At 33.4% G+C, this 21,741-nt stretch overlaps 4 protein-coding genes across 19 annotated transcripts; 2 read left to right on the forward strand and 2 right to left on the reverse strand.

Annotated features, from left to right (window-relative positions):
* Positions 1-90: 90 nt before the first annotated feature.
* Positions 91-5,042, reverse strand: LOC8261877 (beta-amylase 2, chloroplastic). Its single transcript, XM_015728954.3, has 9 exons — positions 4,443-5,042; positions 4,225-4,302; positions 3,875-4,078; positions 3,016-3,210; positions 2,474-2,638; positions 2,028-2,288; positions 1,678-1,896; positions 1,182-1,401; positions 91-375 (listed from the first exon to the last, which is right to left on the reverse strand). Exons 1-9 carry the CDS (start codon positions 4,695-4,697, stop codon positions 362-364), a joined length of 1,611 nt encoding a protein of 536 aa, XP_015584440.2. The 5' UTR covers positions 4,698-5,042; the 3' UTR covers positions 91-361.
* Positions 5,043-10,235: 5,193 nt separating this feature from the next.
* LOC8261878 (transcription factor EGL1) lies at positions 10,236-13,849 on the forward strand. Of its 3 annotated transcripts, none has more exons than XM_015728930.3 (8): positions 10,236-10,650; positions 11,128-11,382; positions 11,480-11,576; positions 11,724-11,738; positions 11,848-11,904; positions 12,029-12,925; positions 13,009-13,443; positions 13,601-13,849. In XM_015728930.3, the coding sequence occupies exons 1-8, from the start codon at positions 10,520-10,522 to the stop codon at positions 13,688-13,690; spliced, it is 1,977 nt and encodes a 658-aa protein (XP_015584416.2). In that variant the 5' UTR covers positions 10,236-10,519; the 3' UTR covers positions 13,691-13,849. The 3 variants fall into 3 exon arrangements, with proteins under 3 accessions (XP_015584416.2, XP_002511859.2, XP_015584417.2); XM_002511813.4 differs by having other exon boundaries at positions 10,236-10,644; XM_015728931.3 differs by lacking the exon at positions 10,236-10,650 and adding an exon at positions 10,664-10,874.
* Positions 13,850-13,968: 119 nt separating this feature from the next.
* On the reverse strand, positions 13,969-15,630 carry LOC8261879 (gibberellin 20-oxidase-like protein). The gene is made up of 2 exons (XM_002511814.3): positions 15,083-15,630; positions 13,969-14,962 (listed from the first exon to the last, which is right to left on the reverse strand). The coding sequence occupies exons 1-2, from the start codon at positions 15,436-15,438 to the stop codon at positions 14,365-14,367; spliced, it is 954 nt and encodes a 317-aa protein (XP_002511860.1). The 5' UTR covers positions 15,439-15,630; the 3' UTR covers positions 13,969-14,364.
* Positions 15,631-16,301: 671 nt separating this feature from the next.
* On the forward strand, positions 16,302-21,255 carry LOC8261880 (elicitor-responsive protein 3). Of its 14 annotated transcripts, none has more exons than XM_048372164.1 (6): positions 18,436-18,641; positions 19,393-19,508; positions 19,681-19,746; positions 19,897-20,035; positions 20,502-20,637; positions 20,717-21,255. In XM_048372164.1, the coding sequence occupies exons 1-6, from the start codon at positions 18,580-18,582 to the stop codon at positions 20,873-20,875; spliced, it is 678 nt and encodes a 225-aa protein (XP_048228121.1). In that variant the 5' UTR covers positions 18,436-18,579; the 3' UTR covers positions 20,876-21,255. The 14 variants fall into 14 exon arrangements, 5 of the variants coding, with proteins under 5 accessions (XP_048228121.1, XP_048228129.1, XP_015584418.1 ...); XM_048372172.1 differs by having other exon boundaries at positions 19,897-19,933; XM_015728932.3 differs by having other exon boundaries at positions 18,436-18,607; positions 19,440-19,508.
* Positions 21,256-21,741: the final 486 nt, after the last annotated feature.

Here is a 21,741-nt window from a genome sequence, read left to right on the forward strand (position 1 = left end):
TAACAGTATCTCTTCCTCCCCCTATTTACTTCCTTTGTATTCTTCCTCCAGCTTAAATTATATTGAAGATTCTCTATTCCACACAAGAAATTTATCAAGAAAGAAATTATTGAATGGAAAACAAATAAGTACAATGATAGCTACCACCAGTGGTTGAAGATCTCTTGAGAAGCGAAAGGAGGGCGAATTTGCAGCTCAAGTCTGTAGGAATATAGATATTCAACGTTTTTACATTATTAGATATAAATTTTACTACTTAATTATCATATTCCTTTGGATTTTACAACGCATAGAGAGATTTTCAAGTCATAGGCAGAGCAATGCCATTATCCGTCAATAAGGTTCAGCATAACTTCCATTCTCAAACTGCTTCCCCTGAAATTGCATGTTAACACGAATTGTTAACTCCCCAATGCAAGTCCAAAAAATTTTATATAGAAATGTGTTCTTAATTCCATCAAGTTCTAGTTCTTTAAACATGATGAAAGATTTAGACTTTTCTTTAGCCAATTTTCTTAGAGGAGACACAATTGCCATGAGCAATAGCCCTGGAGCAGACTAAAATACTCTACATTCTAGCAGAGACAGATTGTTCTAGATAGAATATCATCCTCTAACCTCAGCTGAAGTCATATTTACTATCACTAGCCGAACAAACCAAATGTTTATTTATTTCCCTTTTGCTTGGAAGTAATCACCGGCAGACCAAATTGCTTTAAGTGATTCTAAATTCACTTCAGATATCTGAAGCTATAGGTATACTTCCCTAAGGACTACAAACTAATATAACATGCATATGCAGTCAGAATCCCGGTTATAAATTTAGAGATGAGGTGAGTAATCACATGGAGGAGTTGCCAGCAAAGATGAAGTAGCTGCTGCTGAACCGTCTAATCTTATGTCACAGATTATCACAAATTATACAACACATACAGCATATCTCTTTATTTAACTTCCACTGACCACCCAAACACACCCGCAACGATCATGCAAATGGACCCAAAGTGTAAAATGAAACCTCAACTGGCAAACTAAATAAGAACAATATACTGGAATTTCCAAACACCTACAAATTTTAATATCATAAGCCATGGCATGCCAACAGACCATTCTTATCGTTAATTGAATTAGAAAGTAAAGACTAAATCCAAGGAGCAATAAAGGGGAAAGAGAGAGATCACCATGCATTCTCTTGACAAATCGTTCAAACTCTATGAAATTATGCCTCTCCATCAGAACAGCGCTGAGCCTGAGATAGGTAAAAACTGATAAATGTCTACCATCTGGATCTTCCAAGGGTTTGGCATTTTCCAATATCTTGTTACAACCCTCTCTGTCATAGCAAGGAAGAGCATTCTCACTGGCAACTGGTATGCAAGCATCCCATGCAGCATTCAGCACCTGGAAATTAAAAGGATGTGAAAGGAAATATGGTCCAAACTCCAAAGCAAAACTTGAGAAGTTGAGATCTAAAACAAGCAGTCTAGTTCAAATCATTGACCAATATATTCTGGAATCAAATTACATGGAATTTGGTGAAAAGTATTCCATAACATGTCCTATCCTTAGCACTACCTTTCTCCGCTTTCAATTTGATAAGCATAACCTTTCTCACATAGTTAAAACTCTTTATATTCAGAAGTAAAATAGCAAAACTAGTATTTCAGAAGTTGTTACCTGCCAAACTAATCCCTCGGGATCTGCCAAAGCCTCAGGAAAGTCTTCATTCTGATTCAATGTGCGCATTTCAACACATGTGAAGTTAAGACCAACCCCATGCTTATTTAACATTGCTGCAATCGGAGCATAGCCATCACGATTTGAAGGATTGTAGAACCCAGCTGTCAATTCAGCAGCATGACTAGCTGTTTTGTACCACCAATGAATACCTGATACCTGCTCATTAATTGTAAAAATAGCACACACTGATTAGCATAAAAATGATAAAGGGCCTCATTTTTATTGCAAATACGAAATGGAAAGTTTCTCTCTAGCAAAGAACAGAATTCCATGCAAAAGTATCCCACCTTAGCAGAAATGCATGTGCCTTCAAAAGCTAAATTGGCCAGAGCAAGTACACGGTCACCATGATCAATTAAAACTCGAGAATACCAATTCAGGAAGAATCTGCCATAGTAGCTATCGTAATCACCTCCATCTCGGAAAAACCCGGTCTCATGTGGAGCAGAATTATAAAAACCTGCATTATCTGGACCTCTAGCCCAAAATGAGTGTCCTCTCGCTTCTGCCGCTTTGCTCAGACTCCTCATTAAGTACTTGTCATAACACTGAGCTGAAAGAGTTCCATCAATTTATAGGAATACACCATGATTGTAACAAATTGACTAAAAAATGCTGAAAGTGAAACATTGTAAGAGCACAACTATCAACAATCAGTGTACAATTAATATCAATTACCAAGCCTCAGTACAGTGATAAAAGCCGATTTATTTACCAGTTATTCAAAGGATACCTGGAATTCACCAATACCAGGATATCTCCACCCATGCTTTGCCGGATATGAGGGATAGCGTAACTCTCCACAGGGACCTAATCCAACTTCGATCTCAGAGATCATTCCATCTTCAAAAAACTCATCAAACTCTACCCGGAAGCTTCTCATATAATCAAAGTAAACCTGCATGTATTTTATGGAAGCTATAAACTTTTACATTAGAATTATCCATTACATGTGCCAGGATAAAAGACAATATTATCTATAAAATTCAGAGAGAATTCTTGAGAGCATAGCCTTCAAAACCTAGCCATTACCATAAATTAAACAAGTATTATAGGAGAAAGTTGTTCTGTATCATATGGACACTTAGGTGGAATGAAACCATGCATAATATACTCGGCAAAATGATTACAGTACCTCATAATTTAAGGCACGTGTAGAATGTCAAATCAAGCAGGTAGCTATGGAAAAGCTATGTCTAATATAATTTTCATCTTGGATATGCCCTACATCAACCGCAGATATCTAATATACCTTAATGATTAATAAAATCATACCTCAACAGCAGTGCGGCCTTTCAAGACGCGCTCTTTACCAATTCCCCAGGTCAGGCATTCAGTATTGCGCCTTCCTTCTCTATCTGTGAAATAGATGTCAGGATTGGTTTGACCAATTTCTGTCACCCAATGTGGGAGTGGAATATGTACATCATCACCAACATTGCCTCCACATTCATGAAATGACATAACAACCTGAGCCCACAATAAAATAAAAGGATAGTAACACAAACAAACATGGACTTTCTTGTAGATCAGTAGTATCATCAATAGCTCAAATGAAGCTAAAGCTAAATTGAAAGATGACTTTAAGCTTATGGTGATATCTCTCCAGAAGTAGACACAAGATTATCAAACAGAAATATTCATAGCTACTAAGAAAATCTCCAACATGTTTATATGGATGATCTAATTCTCAAACCATATAATCTTGTATTTCAACCAACAATAAGGGGTTGGAGGGAGAATGAAAGAAGCAATACACACCAAAGAGAAAAGATCACTTATTCCTAACTCCCAAAAGAAGCTTTTATCCACTATGGAAAGAATAAGTCTAAATTTAAAATATCAATCTAATTCTCAGTGCATCATTAAGGATAGATAAGACCACAAATGGATGAGAAATATCTTAAGACTAACCTGTTTATGTACCATAAACAGAACCTCAGATCAATAGGCAAGTGTTTTGGAGAAATAATTTAGGCAATAATCAAGCAAAGCACAAAGCATAAATCAATGCACAAGGACATTTGCTTGTGAAACATCAAATGGAAGAATAAATGAGCCATCAAGTACAAACTCTAAGGTTCACAGTGATAGTATACTAGACCAAACATGGCAATATTAGATATAAACTCACCTGCAACTTAAGCTTAAGTTCATTCACAATTTGAAAGAGCCTCTTGTAGCCACTCCAGTCATAAACCTGTGGAGCATTACCTTCTACTATTCCCCACCAGCAATCAATCATAACACCATCAACATTAGCTGATTTCAGGATCTTTAGCCCATTCCAAAGACCCTCAGGATCAACCAACTCACAATTCATATTGATGACACCAAGCTGTCAGGATTCATAGTCAGTCATCCAAGTATTGAAATGCAATAAATAATTATGTGCATTGACTATCTTCTATAATAAGTATTTAATCAATAAGAACAGATATGAAAAATAAACCAAAACAGTAATATTGTGATAGAAAAACTCACAGGTAACATTACGTATACAGGAACATAAGCTGTTCCAGTAAAATCACGCTCGTAGACCTCTACAGGTATATCTGAAACCTACCAAATAAAGCAAAAAATCACAAAATTAAAGCATTTCATCCAAAACTAATCACATATCCTTACACTAGCATCTGCAAGAATATACTCAAAAAGTCGCGTCTAGTAAATTAATTAGAAAAATGTGTTGATACTTTTACCTGATTATCGTCAATACTGTCCACAGAATTGTCAATAAGAGAATCATTGTCAGTTCTCTGTTTTTTGCCTCTCACAACCGCCAAATTTTGAGACCGAGTACAAAACGACACCATAGAAGCTCGAAAACCACATGAATTAAACTCCGAAGACGAACAGCAAAATGTACTTATAGAAGCAAGAAAGGATTGCGCCTTAGAGGCCGTACTGTAGTACGGACTCGGGCAGTGTAAGAGCTGAAGCGATGAAACCGCCATTTTTTTAATTTTAATTACTCTATTTAATAAAAAATAAAATCCGAACGTAAAAAAAATGAAAAACTTCACTTAAAAAGCTTATGAAAGTGTAGAAATGAGAGGCTCTCAGCGAGATTCGTGAGATATCTTCTTTATTCTTTTTTTTCTTTTTAGCTGTCACGGAAAGTTAAAGAGAGAAGTACTTTATTATGTTTCAATTTTTTTCTCTTTTTCATTTCACTTTCTCACGCCGGTTATTTTCCCACAGTTTCTCGGGAGCCAAACATACAAGCAGAGAGAGACTGGCGGGGCAAACAAAGCAATCCGGTGACCAATGGTTTATATTAAGGATCCGAGATGTATTAGTTTAGGAAGAAATTAAAGCTCATTTATCTGGGACTGGGAGCCTTTTAGGCGACAAGACACGTGGGATGAAATCTTAACCGCTCAACGCTTTACACGTGGATCGATATGGGTTGTTGCACCACGATGATGAACGGTTCAATAATGGAGGAGAATAACAGCCCATTTTATCAAGCCCAAAGTCTTTTAGGAAAAAACACATGGAATTCTTCTTTTTCTTTTATTAATCTTAAACTAAACTAATTTGGAAATTCCTAATTTTGGAAGCTGAATATAATTATAATAATTAATTAATTATTATTATTGTTATTGGCTGTGCACTATAAATCTCTCATTAGAAGGCCTAAAGGCAAGACATGAGTTTGTTTCTTGATTCTGAATTTGTTTATTTCCTTATTAATAACAAAAACAGTTGCATACTAAAAGAGAAAGAAGGGGATGGAAGAAGAATAATGGACCTTAGAAACTCCTCTTTAAGGGGTAAAGTGAAGTTGGGGTGGTCCAAAGCCCAAAAGACAGGGATTGTCCTTTTTAAATTATTGTGCTTTTTCTTTTTTGTTCTTTCGGCTGCGAGCCTGCAATGCTACGAGTTTCTGAACCATCTCCTTGAAAGCATTTTTATATTCTTTTTTTGGATTATTCATGGATAAATAATTATCTAAATAGTTAGTAAGATTTTTAAAATAATTGTGTACAATTAAAATATTAAATACATGATTATTAAGTGGGTATCGTAAATTATATAATTTTATATAATCAGATTCTTAAACTTCATTTTGACTCAATTAAAATAAATTTTCTAATTTTACGTTTGATATATCTATATCTTAAAATATGAAAAAAAAAAGTTAGAAAAAATTAAAAATATATATACAGAAGCTTAATCCACGAAAGATGAATTTGAGATCGGATTCTATACCGGTGTTCAATACTTTAGGGAATAAACTCTGTTACATAAATTGATTCTTAACTTTTTTTCTTATATTATGACATAAGTAAGCAGTTCTTATTGTATCGGCCAAAAATCTCACAAATTGATCTTTACGGTGTCTCCTCTGTCAATTAGATCCTTTATCCGTTTCAATTAGAAATTATAGTTTTCGTCTCTTTTAAGCTATTATTAAAGAAAAGGAAGAAAGAATGATGAAGGGACAGGAGATGAAAAAGGCCAAATCCGCTAAATCTGCGCTGTTGCATCCTTAAAATTTGATAAAGCCTACGAAACATAAGCTTAAGCTGCAATGTGTGCATAGCTTCTATACACGCGAGACTCGTGAAGTTAAAAAAGAAGCATATAAATGGACCCACACAGCAACAGCAAGTGGACAACGAAATCAATTTCGTCATAATTGAACAAAGGACGATGGTTGGTCGAAAAGTAAACGTGAAAAAACACTCCACTAGTCAGTACATGTTGTCGTTTGTTATGCGAGACAGTGAAACGACGTGGTTGCCATTTGTATTTTCTACTTGTTAGCTGAGGTCATCGGCAGATAGCATTTATAATGGTTGTTTTGTCATAATAAATAAATATGCTTCCCGCTCTCTCCCAAAACAATAAAACCGAATAGGACGTATTTGGTTCCAGCTTGATTGGAACTGTTTTTCTCTTTTAATTTTTTATTTTATTTTAATTTTCTAAAATTCAAATCAATATCTTACTCAAAACAGATGTATTAAAAATGTATGTAATATCTAAAAGTATCTCAAATAAATTTTTAAATTATGTCCATTTTATATTATTAAAAATCTATCTAATAATTAGAATTTTATCATCACATTCTCTATAACTTTTTAAAAGCCATATCCTTTCGTTTTAGATTTAAGAATAAATAAAATAATTTTTAAATTCCTTTTAATTGATAAAAAAACTAATTAGAGATAGATAAAAAATGTTATTAAAATACATGTTTTAAAATAAATAAAAATAAAAATTAATCATTTTATAATTTAATAATAAAACATGTAAAGAGCATTCTTTTGATTTTGATTTTGATTGTTTGGCCTAATAATATAATAATAATAATAATAATTATGACCTAACCTCAAGGGTGATAATAGTTCACCTAATGACCAGGCTAGGTTACAGTGAAAGAGACAATTGCCTCCTTGGGGATTTCGATGAATTTCATTTTTAATTGTTTAAACAAAGAATTTGCCTCCTTTACAAACAGCTATAGCAAAATAGCTCTATGATTTATTCTTTTTATTATTTTTCTTTTGGTAGCATCTGGTCCGTGACTTTTCTGGCACTTGTACAAATACAAAATAATTTAACCTATTTTAATTAACATAAATGGAGTGTGAAGAAAATAATATTATTTAAAAAATCATTAATTGCTATTGTAATACTTCACTGGAAATTATTTTAATAATTTAACTCTATAGTAAAATGAAATTACTTTTAAAATATTAGTTGAATCTGAAACTCAGATATTTCAAGAATCTTATTAAGAGCTTTAGACTTTACTCTCTGTCTTTTTAATAATTTTTTTGTTAGTTTTATTTGGCATTTTTAGTGTTGCACAATAATTAATTAAATTAATTTTTATGATTAATAGAAATATTTAAATTAAAATATTAATTATCTTTTGGATAATAATAAAACTAGAGAAAAAAAATAAAATTCTATTAGGATTCTAAAATAACAAATATCTAAAAAAGGAAATTCCCAAAAATCATCCCTTCAAAAGAAACGACGAAGTAATTAAGTTACCGGTCAGACGTATAACGCCTTTATTAATGGAGGCAAATCCACGTGCAATAAAAGCAAAATATAAAAGAAAGAGAATCCCACGTGCAATTAAATGGAAGGGCCATTGGCATTGCAACCTTTTTTTATCTAGAAAATAATATAAAATCCTAAATTAGGTCATAGTTCCCATTCTTGCTCTACGATTCCGTAGTCAAATGGGTTAGCTCCTATGTTTTCAAATCTATTAATTATAAGTTTATTTGTTGATTTTTCTGTGCTAAGCAATTCAATTTGATTAATAAACAAATATAAATAAATAATTTTTATTGTTAATATTTAATTATTATAAAATTAAATAGTTTAACTTACAATTGAAATCACTCGGTCCTGAAATATAATTACTATTACTTGTAAATTTTATCAGTATTATAAAATTATGCATAAATAATAAAATAAAAATTCAAAATTAATGTGGTTTTCCATGAGATCTATCTCTTTAGACCTTCACCGTCAATCAAAATTTACAAATGTCTTTTCTCTTTTTTTTCCCGACTGTTTGGTGGTTAAAACTTAAAAGTCCATCCAAAAGTATAATTTGGAAGAATAGATGGAATTTAATTAATATCCAAACAAACAAGAGAAGTTATTACAATAAAGACGAAAGCAGGAGAGAGCTGCCCGCCTAGGCAATGTCACGGGCCCATATCTCAACATCTAATTATTATTATAGCCACCATTAGCATTCATGTTACTGTGGGGGCTGCCAACACCAAACCCAAAGTAATGCTTTTGCTACTTATTTATTTTATTAATTACAAATAATTAAAATAATATTAAAACTCATACAATAAATAAATAACCATTATCACTTCTAATCCTACATTTTTTTTTTTTTTGAAAAAACTTAATTCCACTTAAACACAAATAAAAATAATTTTTTTTATTTGAAGTGAAGGATTGTTTGAAAACTTTGTCATCAGGGTATTTACACATAAGACTTAAAAATAGTAAAAGAATACAAAATCTTAGAATTACACTCTAGCTTTATTATTATTATTTATTAATTTGATTTGAAAAAATTAGTTTAATTTAGTGTAGAAGTGGGTCACATGTTTAGTCCCTTATATTTTATACTACACTGTGATTTCCTTTCTATTTTGTCTGTACACTCAAATCTAAAACTAGATGCTCTGCACATGTAACTAAAGAATAAAGTCAAGAAAAAATTATAGTTAAACATCTTATTACCCAATAAAGTCAAAACAATTCGGATACCATAAAATTAATCTTATCAATCTTGCGGTCTAAAATTCCATAAAATAAAATTAGACTCGAAATTAAAAAAAATACAGTTTGAAAATTTATATTTATATATAATATTAATTTTTAAAATTTAAATTTTTGATAAATGTGTTATAATGTTTAACACGTAAAATTTTTATTTTGATATATGTATTATTTTTTATATATATAATTCTATAATTTTTATTAATTTATTAATTAATAAATTACATTTATAATTATACACCAACTCTAATATTAAAAAATAACATATTCATTAGATTTTAATATTATATTAATTAATAAATAGTCCTTATTAATTTTATTCTAAAAATAGTATATTAATTATATTTTAATATTATATTAATTAATAAATAATTTCTTAATCAAATAATGATATTAACTTTTTTTCAGTTCAATGTATTAAATTAATCTCTAATTAAAAAATTATTATGTGAGATTTAAAAATGTAGTATATGATATTATTAAAAATAAAAAAATTATGATTTAAGTTCTAAAAATTGCTAAATCACATGCTTTTATACTTTTTAAATAATTGTATATTCCTTAAATTGTTGAGTTTAAGAGGGAAGATATTAAATTTTTGAAAAATAAATAAAGTGGTCCATTTTTTCTGGCACATTTGGGTTTCTTTATTGGCAAAGGCACAAATGGGTTCAATATAGGACAAAAAGAACCTAGAGAGGTACATGTTTGTATTTAGCAAATATTGAATGTGCTGTACTCATTTCCAATTGTAGTTTAACTGTTATTATTATTATTATTTTGAGAAATATTTAAATTGTAAAATTTAAATTATAATTCTTATTCATAATATGTATATATGACTTAACTAATAATATATTAAATATATATAATAATAATTTAATAAAGTATAATATCATCCTATAAGATGAAAAAGCTCAATTATTTAATTAATATAAATGATATTTTTTGAGATTAAAATTTATTATCTTATTAAAAAATTGATTTAGTAAATAATATATTTTTCTAAGAATTGTTATTATTATTGAATTAAAAAATAACATTAATATAATAATTTAAATAAAAATAATAATGAAAAATATAAAAATACAAGTGAATATTATTTTTTGTAAATAAAAAATAAATATATATGTTAAAATATTTTTCATGCCTGTCGAAATTTGTATGTTTTAGCATTTAATTGTTAGTCGCATGTAACTGGACCATTTATGGACTTTTCGAGCACAAAAAGAAACAAAAGATTCAACTCTTCAACTTCTTATATCCCCTCTTCTTGTTTGCCGATTCAAAGAAAGAAACCAACCGCACTTTATGGTCAAGGCTATATTATACTTGAGCAAGATGAGCCACGGGTGATCCGTTAATACCAAAATCAAAACTTGGATTTTTTCTACTCAAAGCAAATTATCCATCTGGGTTTGCTAAACAGAAGCTTTTTCCTTTACCTGATGTGTTGATAACTGTGAGTTAAGTTCAGGTTTTATTTTGTTCCTCTGCAATGGCTAATTCAGTCCACAGTCACGAGGTTGTGTCAGACAACTTGAGGAAACAGCTTGCAGTTGCTGTGAGGAGTATTCAATGGAGTTATGCAATTTTCTGGTCACTGTCAACTAGTCAACAAGGGTATATGTAAATATAGTATATAACTTCTCTTATCTATTTATACAGCTCCTTGTTTCTTCTACTCTATGTCTGGGTGTCTTTAGTTCATGAATAATATGGTTGCTAGAAGATTGTGGGTTTCTTTTCTCTCTACTGTAGAAACTGTGCAGGACATCACTAGAGTTTGATGGAACCAGCAGTTGGGCTGATTATTGCTAAGAAAGCAAATTCCTAGTTTCATGTAGAAATAAGTGAGCATTTTAGCATCTTATTTTGAGTATGATATATTCAGTACTTCGTTTAAAGATATGCTTAGTGGGATTTAAAGTTTAAACTAGAATTTCTCTGTACATTAGTAATCAGGTCGCGACTTGCAGGAGAATTTCTCCCTTCAAAGGATTTTGATGGGGTTGTGGAAGTCTTAGTTAGCACCTTATGCCTAGATAATTCTACTGTAAAGCCTTTTCCGTTTTCTTGACTTTAATGTGATTGATAATTTGCAAGGGTTCTGGAGTGGGTTGATGGGTACTACAATGGAGACATCAAGACTAGGAAGACTGTTCAAGCTATGGAACTTAAATATGACAAGATAGGCTTACAGAGAAGTGAACAATTGAGAGAACTTTACAAGTCTCTTCTTGAAGGTGAAGTAGACCACCACGCTAAGAGGCCTTCCGCTGCCCTGTCTCCAGAGGATCTCTCTGATGCTGAGTGGTATTATTTGGTTTGCATGTCCTTTGTATTCACTCCTGGTCAAAGGTACTATTCTCTCTTCCATTACTTGACATTTCTCTGTAATGTTGATAAAAGCAATGTGGAACTTAGATGATAATTCTTCTATCAAATTCTTCCATAGTTTGCCAGGAAGGGCGTTTGCAAATGGAGAAACCATCTGGTTATGCAATGCTCAATATGCAGATGCTAAAGTATTTTCCCGCTCTTTGCTTGCAAAGGTTGGTTTTACTTGTCTAAGATATCTTTTAATAGATGCAAAATGCAGCTGGTTTAGTAGCCATTTTATATTAGAACCAGTAAAAGAAAACTGACCTTTTTTTCTGTGAATTTGTTTTTCTGTAACTGGACTTCATCACTGTTCTTAGAGTGCTTCTATTCAGGTAAGAACTCCTTTATACTGGAAACAAAAGAATGCAAAGATGTTTGGTCATGCACCCTCACATTTGCATCAGCATTGATATTTATATTGGTTGTGTGTTAATTTTGCAGACTGTGGTATGTTTTCCCCACCTTGACGGAGTAATCGAGCTGGGTATAACTGAACTGGTAATTTCCTGTCTGGAATAATAACAATAGCCTTTCAATTTCAGAATATGCAAATAATGGAATGAAACAGCTTATTAATGCATTAAATATGCAACCTCTTTTTGTCATGTCTCCTCCTTTTAAGGTTGCGGAGGACCCTAATCTTATTCAACACATTAAGGCTTCCTTATTGGACTTTTCAAAGCCAGTTTGCTGTGAGAAAACCATCTCTGCGCCTCATAGTGCAGATGATGATAAAGACCCTGTAGGTGCTCAAGTTGACCATAAGACAGTTCACACTTCGGAAACTTTGGAGAACCTGTACACCCCTGTAAAAGCTATCATATTTGACCAAGAGACAATTGAGGAGTTGCAAGAAAATGTCCTTGAGGAAGTGAACACTGACTCTCCTGATGATTGTTCAAATGGCTGTGAGCACAATCACCAGACTGAGGATTCTATGCTTGGAGGTCTATATGGTCGGACCTCTCATATTCAGAGCTCACATTCTATGGATGATGAAATTAGCAAAGATATTCAAGATTCTATGAATTCTAGTGATTGCATATCAGAGGCTGTCATGAATGAAGATAAAACTCTTTCTTCTAACTACAAAAATGTAAGCCATCTTCAATTGAAAGGACTTCAAGAAGGCAACCGCACCAAATTGAGCTCCCTGGGTCAGGGAGCCAAGGATGACTTGCACTATAAAAGAACTCTATCTACAGTTCTGCAAAGTTCAACCCAATTGATTGGAAATTCTTGTTTCCAAAGTGGTATCTACAAATCCAGTTTTGTCACTTGGAAGAAAGGAGCATTTAGCAGTCAGAAGCCACAGGTACAGCAAAATATGTTGAAGAAAATCCTATCTTCAATCCCTTTAATGCATGGTGCTCACCCTCTTAGTTTGCACAAAGAAAATGCAAGAAAAGATTGCCATAGGAAGCTGAATTGCGATATAACATGTGAGGGTTTATCTGATAAACAAAGAGAGCATGAGAGATTTCTTGCACTCAAGTCAATGATTCCTACTGTCACTGAGGTAATTAAACTATCTATATTGAAAATTATATTATTTTCTCAGAAGTTTTAATACTCTCATTAAGCTTGACTAATTTTATACAGATTGACAAGGCAGCAATCCTTGATGACATGATTAGATATTTGAAAGAGCTTGAGGCCAGAGTAGAAGATTTAGAATCTTGTGTGGAATCGGTAGATTATATTGCAAGACCAAAAAGAAATTACATGGACATGGCAGAGCAGACATCTGATAACTATGACAAGATTGGCAAGGATAACAAGCATTGGATGAACAAGATGAAGGTCTCTGACATCTATTACACTGACCTAGAGTTTTGTGAGGTATCTGAAGATGGCCTGCCCTCAGATGTGAAAGTCAGCATGAGGGAGAAAGAGGTCGTAATTGAGATGAAATGTGCTTATAGGGAATACATATTGCTTGACATCATGGATGAAATCAGCAATCTTCACTTAGATGTGCACTCAGTTCAATCATCTACTACTGACGGCATTCTCACATTGACCTTAAAATCTAAGGTTTGTGCTAAAAGGGAAATCTAAGCAGATCCCTGTCACTACTTTTGTTTTTCACCTTTCCTGCAAAATTATTAATCAGAGTAATAAATTTGACAGTAATGATACCCTTATTCTTCACCTTCCAGAAAATGATAAACTCTTGTGAACTTGGTTACAGTTTCGAGGGGCAGCAGTTGCATCAGCAGGGATGATCAAGCAAGCACTTCGGAAGATTGGCAAGCAAGAGTGGAAGGATGTTGTATTTTAACTAATCATCAAGGGAGTGAAATTAGGGTCTGCCGAGTCAGTAGAATTGGCTTCTAAATCATGTGATTTGTTGCTGTAACTGCTTTCTTTAACTGTTCAACCTCAATGCTAGCCAGTTAGATGTTCTCCGTTTCCTATCAATAAACTATGTTTGAGAATAGGTTTTCTTTCTTTTCATTTATTTTCCAATAAACAAGATAATGAAAGCACCACAGTTACCATGCCACTTTTATTAGATCCCATCTCCTACATTCATAAACATATAAATAGAATATATTATACAAACATATAAAAGTGGAAGTTGAACTCCAACTGTACAAAGCAATTCAAAAAATAAAAAAACTCCAACTGTACAACTGAAACTCCAACTGTATAACCTTTCTCTATAATGTGTTCAAGTACTTAACAAGTCAAAGCTCCCAAACTCCCAAACTCAACTAACTCACCTCTGGAAGATGCAAACTCATTCATTACTCCCACAGAAATAACATTTAAACAAATATATATACTCACACTTTTGACATATCTTTGCTGGAGGTCTCTAGCAAACATAAGAACCAGTGATTTAATAACTTAATTAACAAAAACGAAATTATGATCAGTAATGATTAATATGACCAATGAGTACATGAAGAAGAACCTAAACTTTTTGATTTAGTTTCCCAGTCATGTAATTCAGAGATTCAACCCTGCAAAATCCTTAACAGTGAAGCCAACCTTTTCGAACTTTCCTCTTTCATTGCTCTCTCTGAACTTCAAATAATCTGAACAAACAAATGGTTTGTAAATTCTTCCACATCCTTCTCCTACAACTTCGTCTGGTGCCGAGATCACCTTCTGATCCTCAAAGCACCAGAAAAAGGCAAGAGACAGGCGATTAGCTGATTGCTTCAGAACAACTTGATGTTCTGATGATCTGAATTTCTCGTTGCTCCAAGCTTGCAACATATCTCCTATGTTCACCACCAACGTTTCTTCACAAGGACTTATGTCCATCCATTTCCCTTCTCTAGATTTTACCTGTAGCCCACCAATTTCATCTTGGTATACAATCGTTATGCAGCTCATATCTGTATGCATTCCTAGGCCTTCAACTTCATCTTCCAGATTTTTTGGAGGTGTGTAGTTTACAATCCTCAAATAGCCATGGCAGTTGTTGAATTCAGTTTCATAGAATTTCTTGTCAAGACCATCTCCCAAGCTCAACAATAACATCTCTACTATTCTTTTCGATAATTCTGTCATTTTGCTCCCATACTCCTGAAGCACATCGCTATCAGAACATAAAAGAGAACACAGAAGAAATTAACACCACAAATTCTGAACCAAATATGTGAAGAGAAACGGGAAAAAGCTAAAAGGGTATATAGAACCAAAGCTGTCTATATCTCACCTGAATTCAGAATTCTGTTGGTTAAAGAGGACGTCCGCAGAACTCTGAGCAGATGCAAGAAAGTTTGGTCCTGAAACTCGAAGACTTTCAAAGTAAGGGGAAGCTATGAAATGAGGAGTATAAGTTTTGATAGAAGATGAGGGACCGAGTTTAAATTTTATCTCGGAAGGGAGACTAAATATGTTCTGTGATAACAAGTAGATTTTGTTGTAAAGTTGTTTAGAGATTCCATGATTGGTAATATTGAAGAAACCCCATTCTTTGCAGGCTTCAGCAAGAGAGGACAGAGAAGACTGATTTATTGGCTTCGAAATGTCTAGGATGGGAAGCTCTACAGAAGTCTGGCATCCTGGCATTGTTGCTTTTAACACAGCAGAAATTGGATAAATTGTCAGTCAGATGAACTTGAGCATTGTTGCAGCTTATATACATATATACACACAGATGGCTCAATTCAAATAGGATGACTTAAAGAGTAATTCATTGCCCCAGGAAAATGACAAAAAGAAAATCGAATATGGAATGATCAAGTCCTGGTCGTTGGTGTATTGATATGATGGTCAAAAACTTAGGCAGCTATCAAAGAAAAGACCATACAGTATGTAAGTTGAGTTGAATATGTATGTTATTTTTAAGAAGAAAGTGAAAGAAAATTGAAGAAGGTTGTAATAAATAAATACAACTTGTATTCTCATGAAGCATGAGATGACAGGCTGGTAAGAAGGTTCTCTAGGCAAATGGGATTTGAGTCATATGCTTAAATTGTTGATCTTTGAGCTATGAATTAATTCTTCTTCAGAAAGTCTAAACCAACCCATATGCTTGGTTACAAAGCATTTACAGCTTTAAGACATTTCTTTTTTTTCTTTTTTCTTTTTTATAAAAAAATAAAAAAATCACACAAAAGAAAAATCTTTACTGAAGCTGAAAGATTTAGTTATTTATAATATAAATGTACAAGCATGCCAAAGTTTGAAGATTTAAGAATTTTTTAGTAATAAAATACTAAAGCCCAAGCCTATATTAAAATATATTAATTAAAGAAATAAAAATCTTATTTAAAAAGATATTGAGTAAACATTTTATTAACTCAAGAAAATTATCCCATTTGCTTTATTATAGCTAAACTGGAACTAGTTATAGCCTGTATCAGGGCATTATTATTATTATTATTATTGTTATAATTCTACAGATATATTTATCTATTTCTTTTTCCTTTATAATCTCTATAGTTATTTGATCTTAACACTTCTATTAACCTGATATTAATGGAAATATAAAAACTGATCAGATACAGATATATGTGCTTAGTTTAATTATATAAAAGGGTGGAGCAGCCACCAAATCTATCTCCGTAATCACTATTCCTACGAACGACGCCGCTAAGCATCCTCGTGAAAGAGAAAAAGCGACGCTCGTTCTCTGTTTTCCGGTTCTCCAACGTCTTTTTGTCCTCTCTAAAATCACGCGCGTCTGTGCACGTAAACGGTTTTCTAAGTGACAGAAAGAATCTCCTGTGTCCATCCCAAAATCTTGTTTAAATCCCTCTGGAAAGATCTTGAGCATTTACGTTCCTTATCAAGCCAAGTCGCTCTGATTAGTATGTTTTATCTTATAAGAAATGCATACAAACTGTTCGATAAAATCACCACACCAAACTCTCACGTAACAACCTTCATATGTTGTTTGTATTACACTTCTACATTCAATAAACATACAAATTACGAAGATCCCACAAATTTTCATTACCCAAACGACAACGTAATATCATGGACATATAAAATTTCCAAGCTGGTTAGTAAAAACCAGCCTGAACAGGCAATTGGGCTGTTCAAAACTATGCTATTAACTGATCAAAGGCCTAACTTTGTGACACTAGTGAGCGTAATACGTGGCTTAGGTGCATTTCATTGCCAAGACTTAATAAGTGCGGCACATGGGTTTGTGATTAAATTGGGGTTTGAGCTAGAAGTTCCTGTCCGGACAGCTCTTATTCGATTTTACACGTTGTTTGATTTTGAAATTTCGCTGAAGTTATTCGATCAAAAGCTACACAATGATGTCGTATTGTGGAGCGCAATGGTTTCGGCTTGTGTTAAGAACGCCAAGTATAGGGAGGGTGTTCAACATTTCAGGAGAATGTTGAATTATGGTACAGAAGCTAATCATGTAACTGTTATTAGTATTTTGTCTGCTTGTGGTCATCTTGGTGGATTATGTTTTGTGAAAGAGATTCATGGGTTTTGTTTAAAAAAGGTGTTTTATTCTTTTACAGTTGTTCAAAACTCACTTATGGATGCGTATGCAAAATGTGGGAAAATTGAGGCTTCTTTTTATATATTCAATAGGATATGTGAGAAGGATTTGATTTCATGGAGAACTGTGATTCGCATATGTGTTGAGAATGAGTGTCCCAGAGAAGCATTGGATATTTTCTTGAAGATGCAACGTTCTACCACTGAAGCAGATGAAATTATTATCCGGGATACAATTATGGCATCAATACAAGCAAAAGAGCTTAAATTTGGACTTGGATTTCATGCTTACATAGAGAAAAATGGATTCTCAGGTTATGTTTCAGTTGGGACTGCACTTCTGCAAATGTATGGTAAGTTCAGCAAGTTTAGTTCAGCTTGGCTGGTATTTGATCAACTGAATTATAAAGATCTTATTGCATGGAGTGCAATGATCTCAGTATATGCTCGAGGAGGGAAACCGTATGACGCCTTAAATATATACAGACAGATGCAGTCCACAAATGAGAAAGCTAATGAGGTTACATTTGTTAGCCTATTACAAGCATGTTCTGCACTGGGTGCTCAAGAGCTTGGGGAAAGCATCCATGGATTCATAACTAAAGCTGGTCATTCATCCAATGCTTTTCTGAATTCTGCATTGATTGATTTATACTGCAAATTTGGAAGTGTAAAGAAAGGGAAGGCTGTCTTTGACGAAATTTCCACCAAAGACCTAATTTGTTGGAGTTCAATGATTAATGGATACGCGTTGAATGGATGTGGATCTGAGGCTCTTGAAACATTCGCAGACATGTTGAATTGGGGATTCAAGCCCAATGAAACTGTTTTCCTTTCCATTCTATCTGTGTGTAGTCAATGTGGGCTAGAACATGAGGGTCGCAAATGGTTTTATTATATGCAGGAAAAGTATCGACTTGCTCCAAAACTTTCACACTATGCTTGCATGGTGGATTTGCTAAGTCGCCATGGACATATTGAGGAGGCTCTTATGTTTGTAAAGAAAATGCCAGTGGTGCCTGATAAAAGAATCTGGGGAGCTGTTCTTGCTGGTTGTAGATCAAGAGGAGATGGGTCAACTGAGGTGGCAGAGTTTGTAGTCCGACAGCTTAGCGCACTAGACCCAGAAAACACAAGCTATTATGTGACTTTATTAGACTTGTACGCAGAGCAGGGTCGATGGAAGGATGTGGAGAGGCTTACAAAAATAGTGGATGAGAAGGGGTCAACGAAGAGAATAGAATGCAACGTAATGGAAACAAATTAATAGGTATAAATTGCCTCCAATTCCCTTCTCATGACAGGTGAATTTCAATTGTTTGTTGCTTTTCCTATCTTTGCGTTGTTTTATGTTGGCACTTTTCTGGAACACTGGTAGTTTGTTGGGAAGTAGATATTGATTTTTCTAGTACTTGCAACTTTTTAATTCGTGATCTTTGGCTAACCTGTGAGTTTTTGGAAGTGGCTATTGATTCATATGCCGAGTTGATTCCCACTTAGCAGTTCTCCAAGGAGGTGTTTAATTACTGCAAGTGAAAGGGCACATGAATCTGGAGTTTAATTACTGTTTATTTGCTCGACTTTTACGTGAAATTTTCGTGCAGTTTCTGACTTCTTATATTTGTAACTTATCATTAAATCCTCTCCTATTAGAGTTGCAATTAGACGAAGTTGAATTGAACCTTAGCCACACAAGGATAGCTCGAATGTAAAAAAAGTTTAACCATGTTGAATCGATTCTTTTGTTTTAATCTTAGAACAAAAACAATTGTTTTGATCAAATATATAACGTAAGAAATGCTATAGAAAAAAAGATATGTAACATAACATTTTATTGCTTTAAAGTGCATTAATCTTGGATTTCATTTAAATCTGGTCTAACTACATATTTAAATATCTTCATATGACATCTCTGAACTGATTATCCTTACGATGTAATTGTAGAATTAAATGAACTCTTGAAACTTACATCTGTAATTAATTTCTTAAATAAATTTAGCATAATGAGGGCCTTTTCTTGTGAAAGCACGTTATCTCCCTCTCTTTCTCGTGCAGACCCACAGTCGCTCACTCTAACATTCATACTGGGTTTGCCTGTTCAGAGATGAAAAAAGGGATCCTTGAAGTCCTACTTGTTCATGCTGAAGGCATTAGACACACAAATCTCATTGGTAACTCTTGACTCTTGCTCCCTAAGTCCCAGCTATTAACTGTCTTTAAGTGCCCCGTATTCTGACCTCTGTTTTAACATTTTCTTTTAGAAACCAAATAAGAAACCTGCGCTGTTTCAATATTTAACTAACTGGTGCACACTAATAGTTTCATTATATTGTTTGGTTATAGGAAGACCAGCCTATTATGTCATCACACAATGTGGCAACAGAGTACATGAAAGCAAAGTTTCATCAGGTTTACTTCCTGCTTTTCATTTTTAATATACTTGCCTGCATTCAACTAAACTAAGCTTCAATCCGAATTTATTTTCATTTTTAATATCTTTACCATTAATTCCTCCATCAATTTGTTGAAGAGTTCTACTACCTGAGCTCCATGATGCAGGTAAAGACCAAGAGGCTTGCTGGAATGAGAAATTCAGGTTTGAATTTCCACTAATTGATTGGAAACGCATGACCCATCTAAAATTCAGAATCATGGATAAGGAATTCTTCACAGACAGTGGATTTGTTGGGGAAACCATGTAATATTAAATAATTCTTGTCTACAGTTTTTTTTCTTCCCACTAGTATTCTGTCTTTTAAAATCTTGATGTTGCACAAAGTTAATGGGGGATCATGGAGCACAAAGATGCGAGTACGAAACCCAACTAGATTTTTTCACTTTAATTTTGTTTTAGATTTCAAGTGGATAAGAAAATTATGCATTCACCCTGACTTGACTGTTTAATATTTCCTCTCTTTTCAGACTAGCTTCATAGCATTTGAGTGACACTCCCATGGCTACAAGTTACACGTAGAATTAGAAGAAAGAGAGCTTGCATGAAAGTTAAAATTCTGCTAAACATATTTCGCATTGTAGAACTTTCTTTTGCATAATACTTTTCTGTAGATATAGCAACAATGTAATATCAGAAATATCATCACTTCTTAAAATTTTGTTATTGTTTAGCTTTTAATGTAGATATTATTTTTGCTTCCGTGAGTCAGAATATACCTTGGAGGAATAATAGCTGAGGGAATTAATAAAGGAATTCTAGAAGTGAAACCAGCTCCATATAATGTGGTGCTTGAAGATGACACCTATAAAGGAGAGATTAAAATTGGACTCAATTTCATTATCAATGTAAGTACCATCTATATTTCAGTTGTTTCTTATGCCCTAATGAAGAGAGCATATGATATAATTAGACTATATGATGCAGGAAGAAGAGGATATGGAGACAAGGGAATTTGTTGCACCACTGAATGAACCTAGACCATCATTCTTCCGATCCATTATGAATCTCTTGAAATCTTCATGGTTGAGGTTCTGGGTTTATTGCAGTAGATTGATTTGCAAGAAAAAGCTGAAGGAAAATTAGAAGGATCATAAGCTCAGCTATCCTTTCGATCATGACAATCTTTTATCCGTCAAATATTTTTCTGGTTCCTGAAAATAATAGAATTAGTTCATCATAGTGCTTGCTGCACAGAAAAGTTTTAAGTTCAATAATTAGACTAGCCAACTAAAGAATTCCCTTTCCATGTAACATTGGCCTACTATGAAGCTTCTGGATAAGATGTTTCTGTTAGTCCCTGATTGGTAACTTTATTGGAAACAAACTAGACTTTAATTTGAAGCCTAAAGATTAGTTCAACTTTGTTTAGTAAATGTATGGGCACAGAGACTTGTACTAAGTCCTTGATAGCTCAACCTTGCTTGGTAACTTCATGGGCAAGAAGACCCTTTGTTTTAGCAATTGTTATTGGTGTGTAGACTATAATATTTTCAACTACAAGTTTGTTCATGCATTTGCTCCATTAGAAAAATATCTGACCTGAAGAAACTCTATTCTATATATCTATTATTCTCCAACCCTGTCATGCACTCATAGGCCAAACAGAAGGAGCAAGAGACTCAAATTTGGGAAATGGGGTGCACGTCTATTTCACCACCTACTTTCAGAAAAGAATCATTTAATTCTTCTCAATGATATTATCAACAATTGACTTCTTTTTTATTAATAATTCTCTCTGTAAATTTGTCTGGAATGAGAGTTCAAGACTAATGTATTTCATCTCTTCTAAGCCAACCCCCGACCAAGCTAACTACTGCATCTTATTAAATTCTTGAAACTTGTGGCCAATATTTACATGTACTTGAGCAATTTTCTTTTTTTCTTCTTCTTTAACAAATTACTAGTTCGTTTAAGCAGCTGAAATGCCTTAGTGGCCATTTATCTTGTGA

The sequence above is a fragment of the Ricinus communis genome, chromosome 1 (assembly GCF_019578655.1).
Source record: "Ricinus communis isolate WT05 ecotype wild-type chromosome 1, ASM1957865v1, whole genome shotgun sequence".
NCBI classification, from domain to species: Eukaryota; Viridiplantae; Streptophyta; class Magnoliopsida; order Malpighiales; family Euphorbiaceae; genus Ricinus; species Ricinus communis.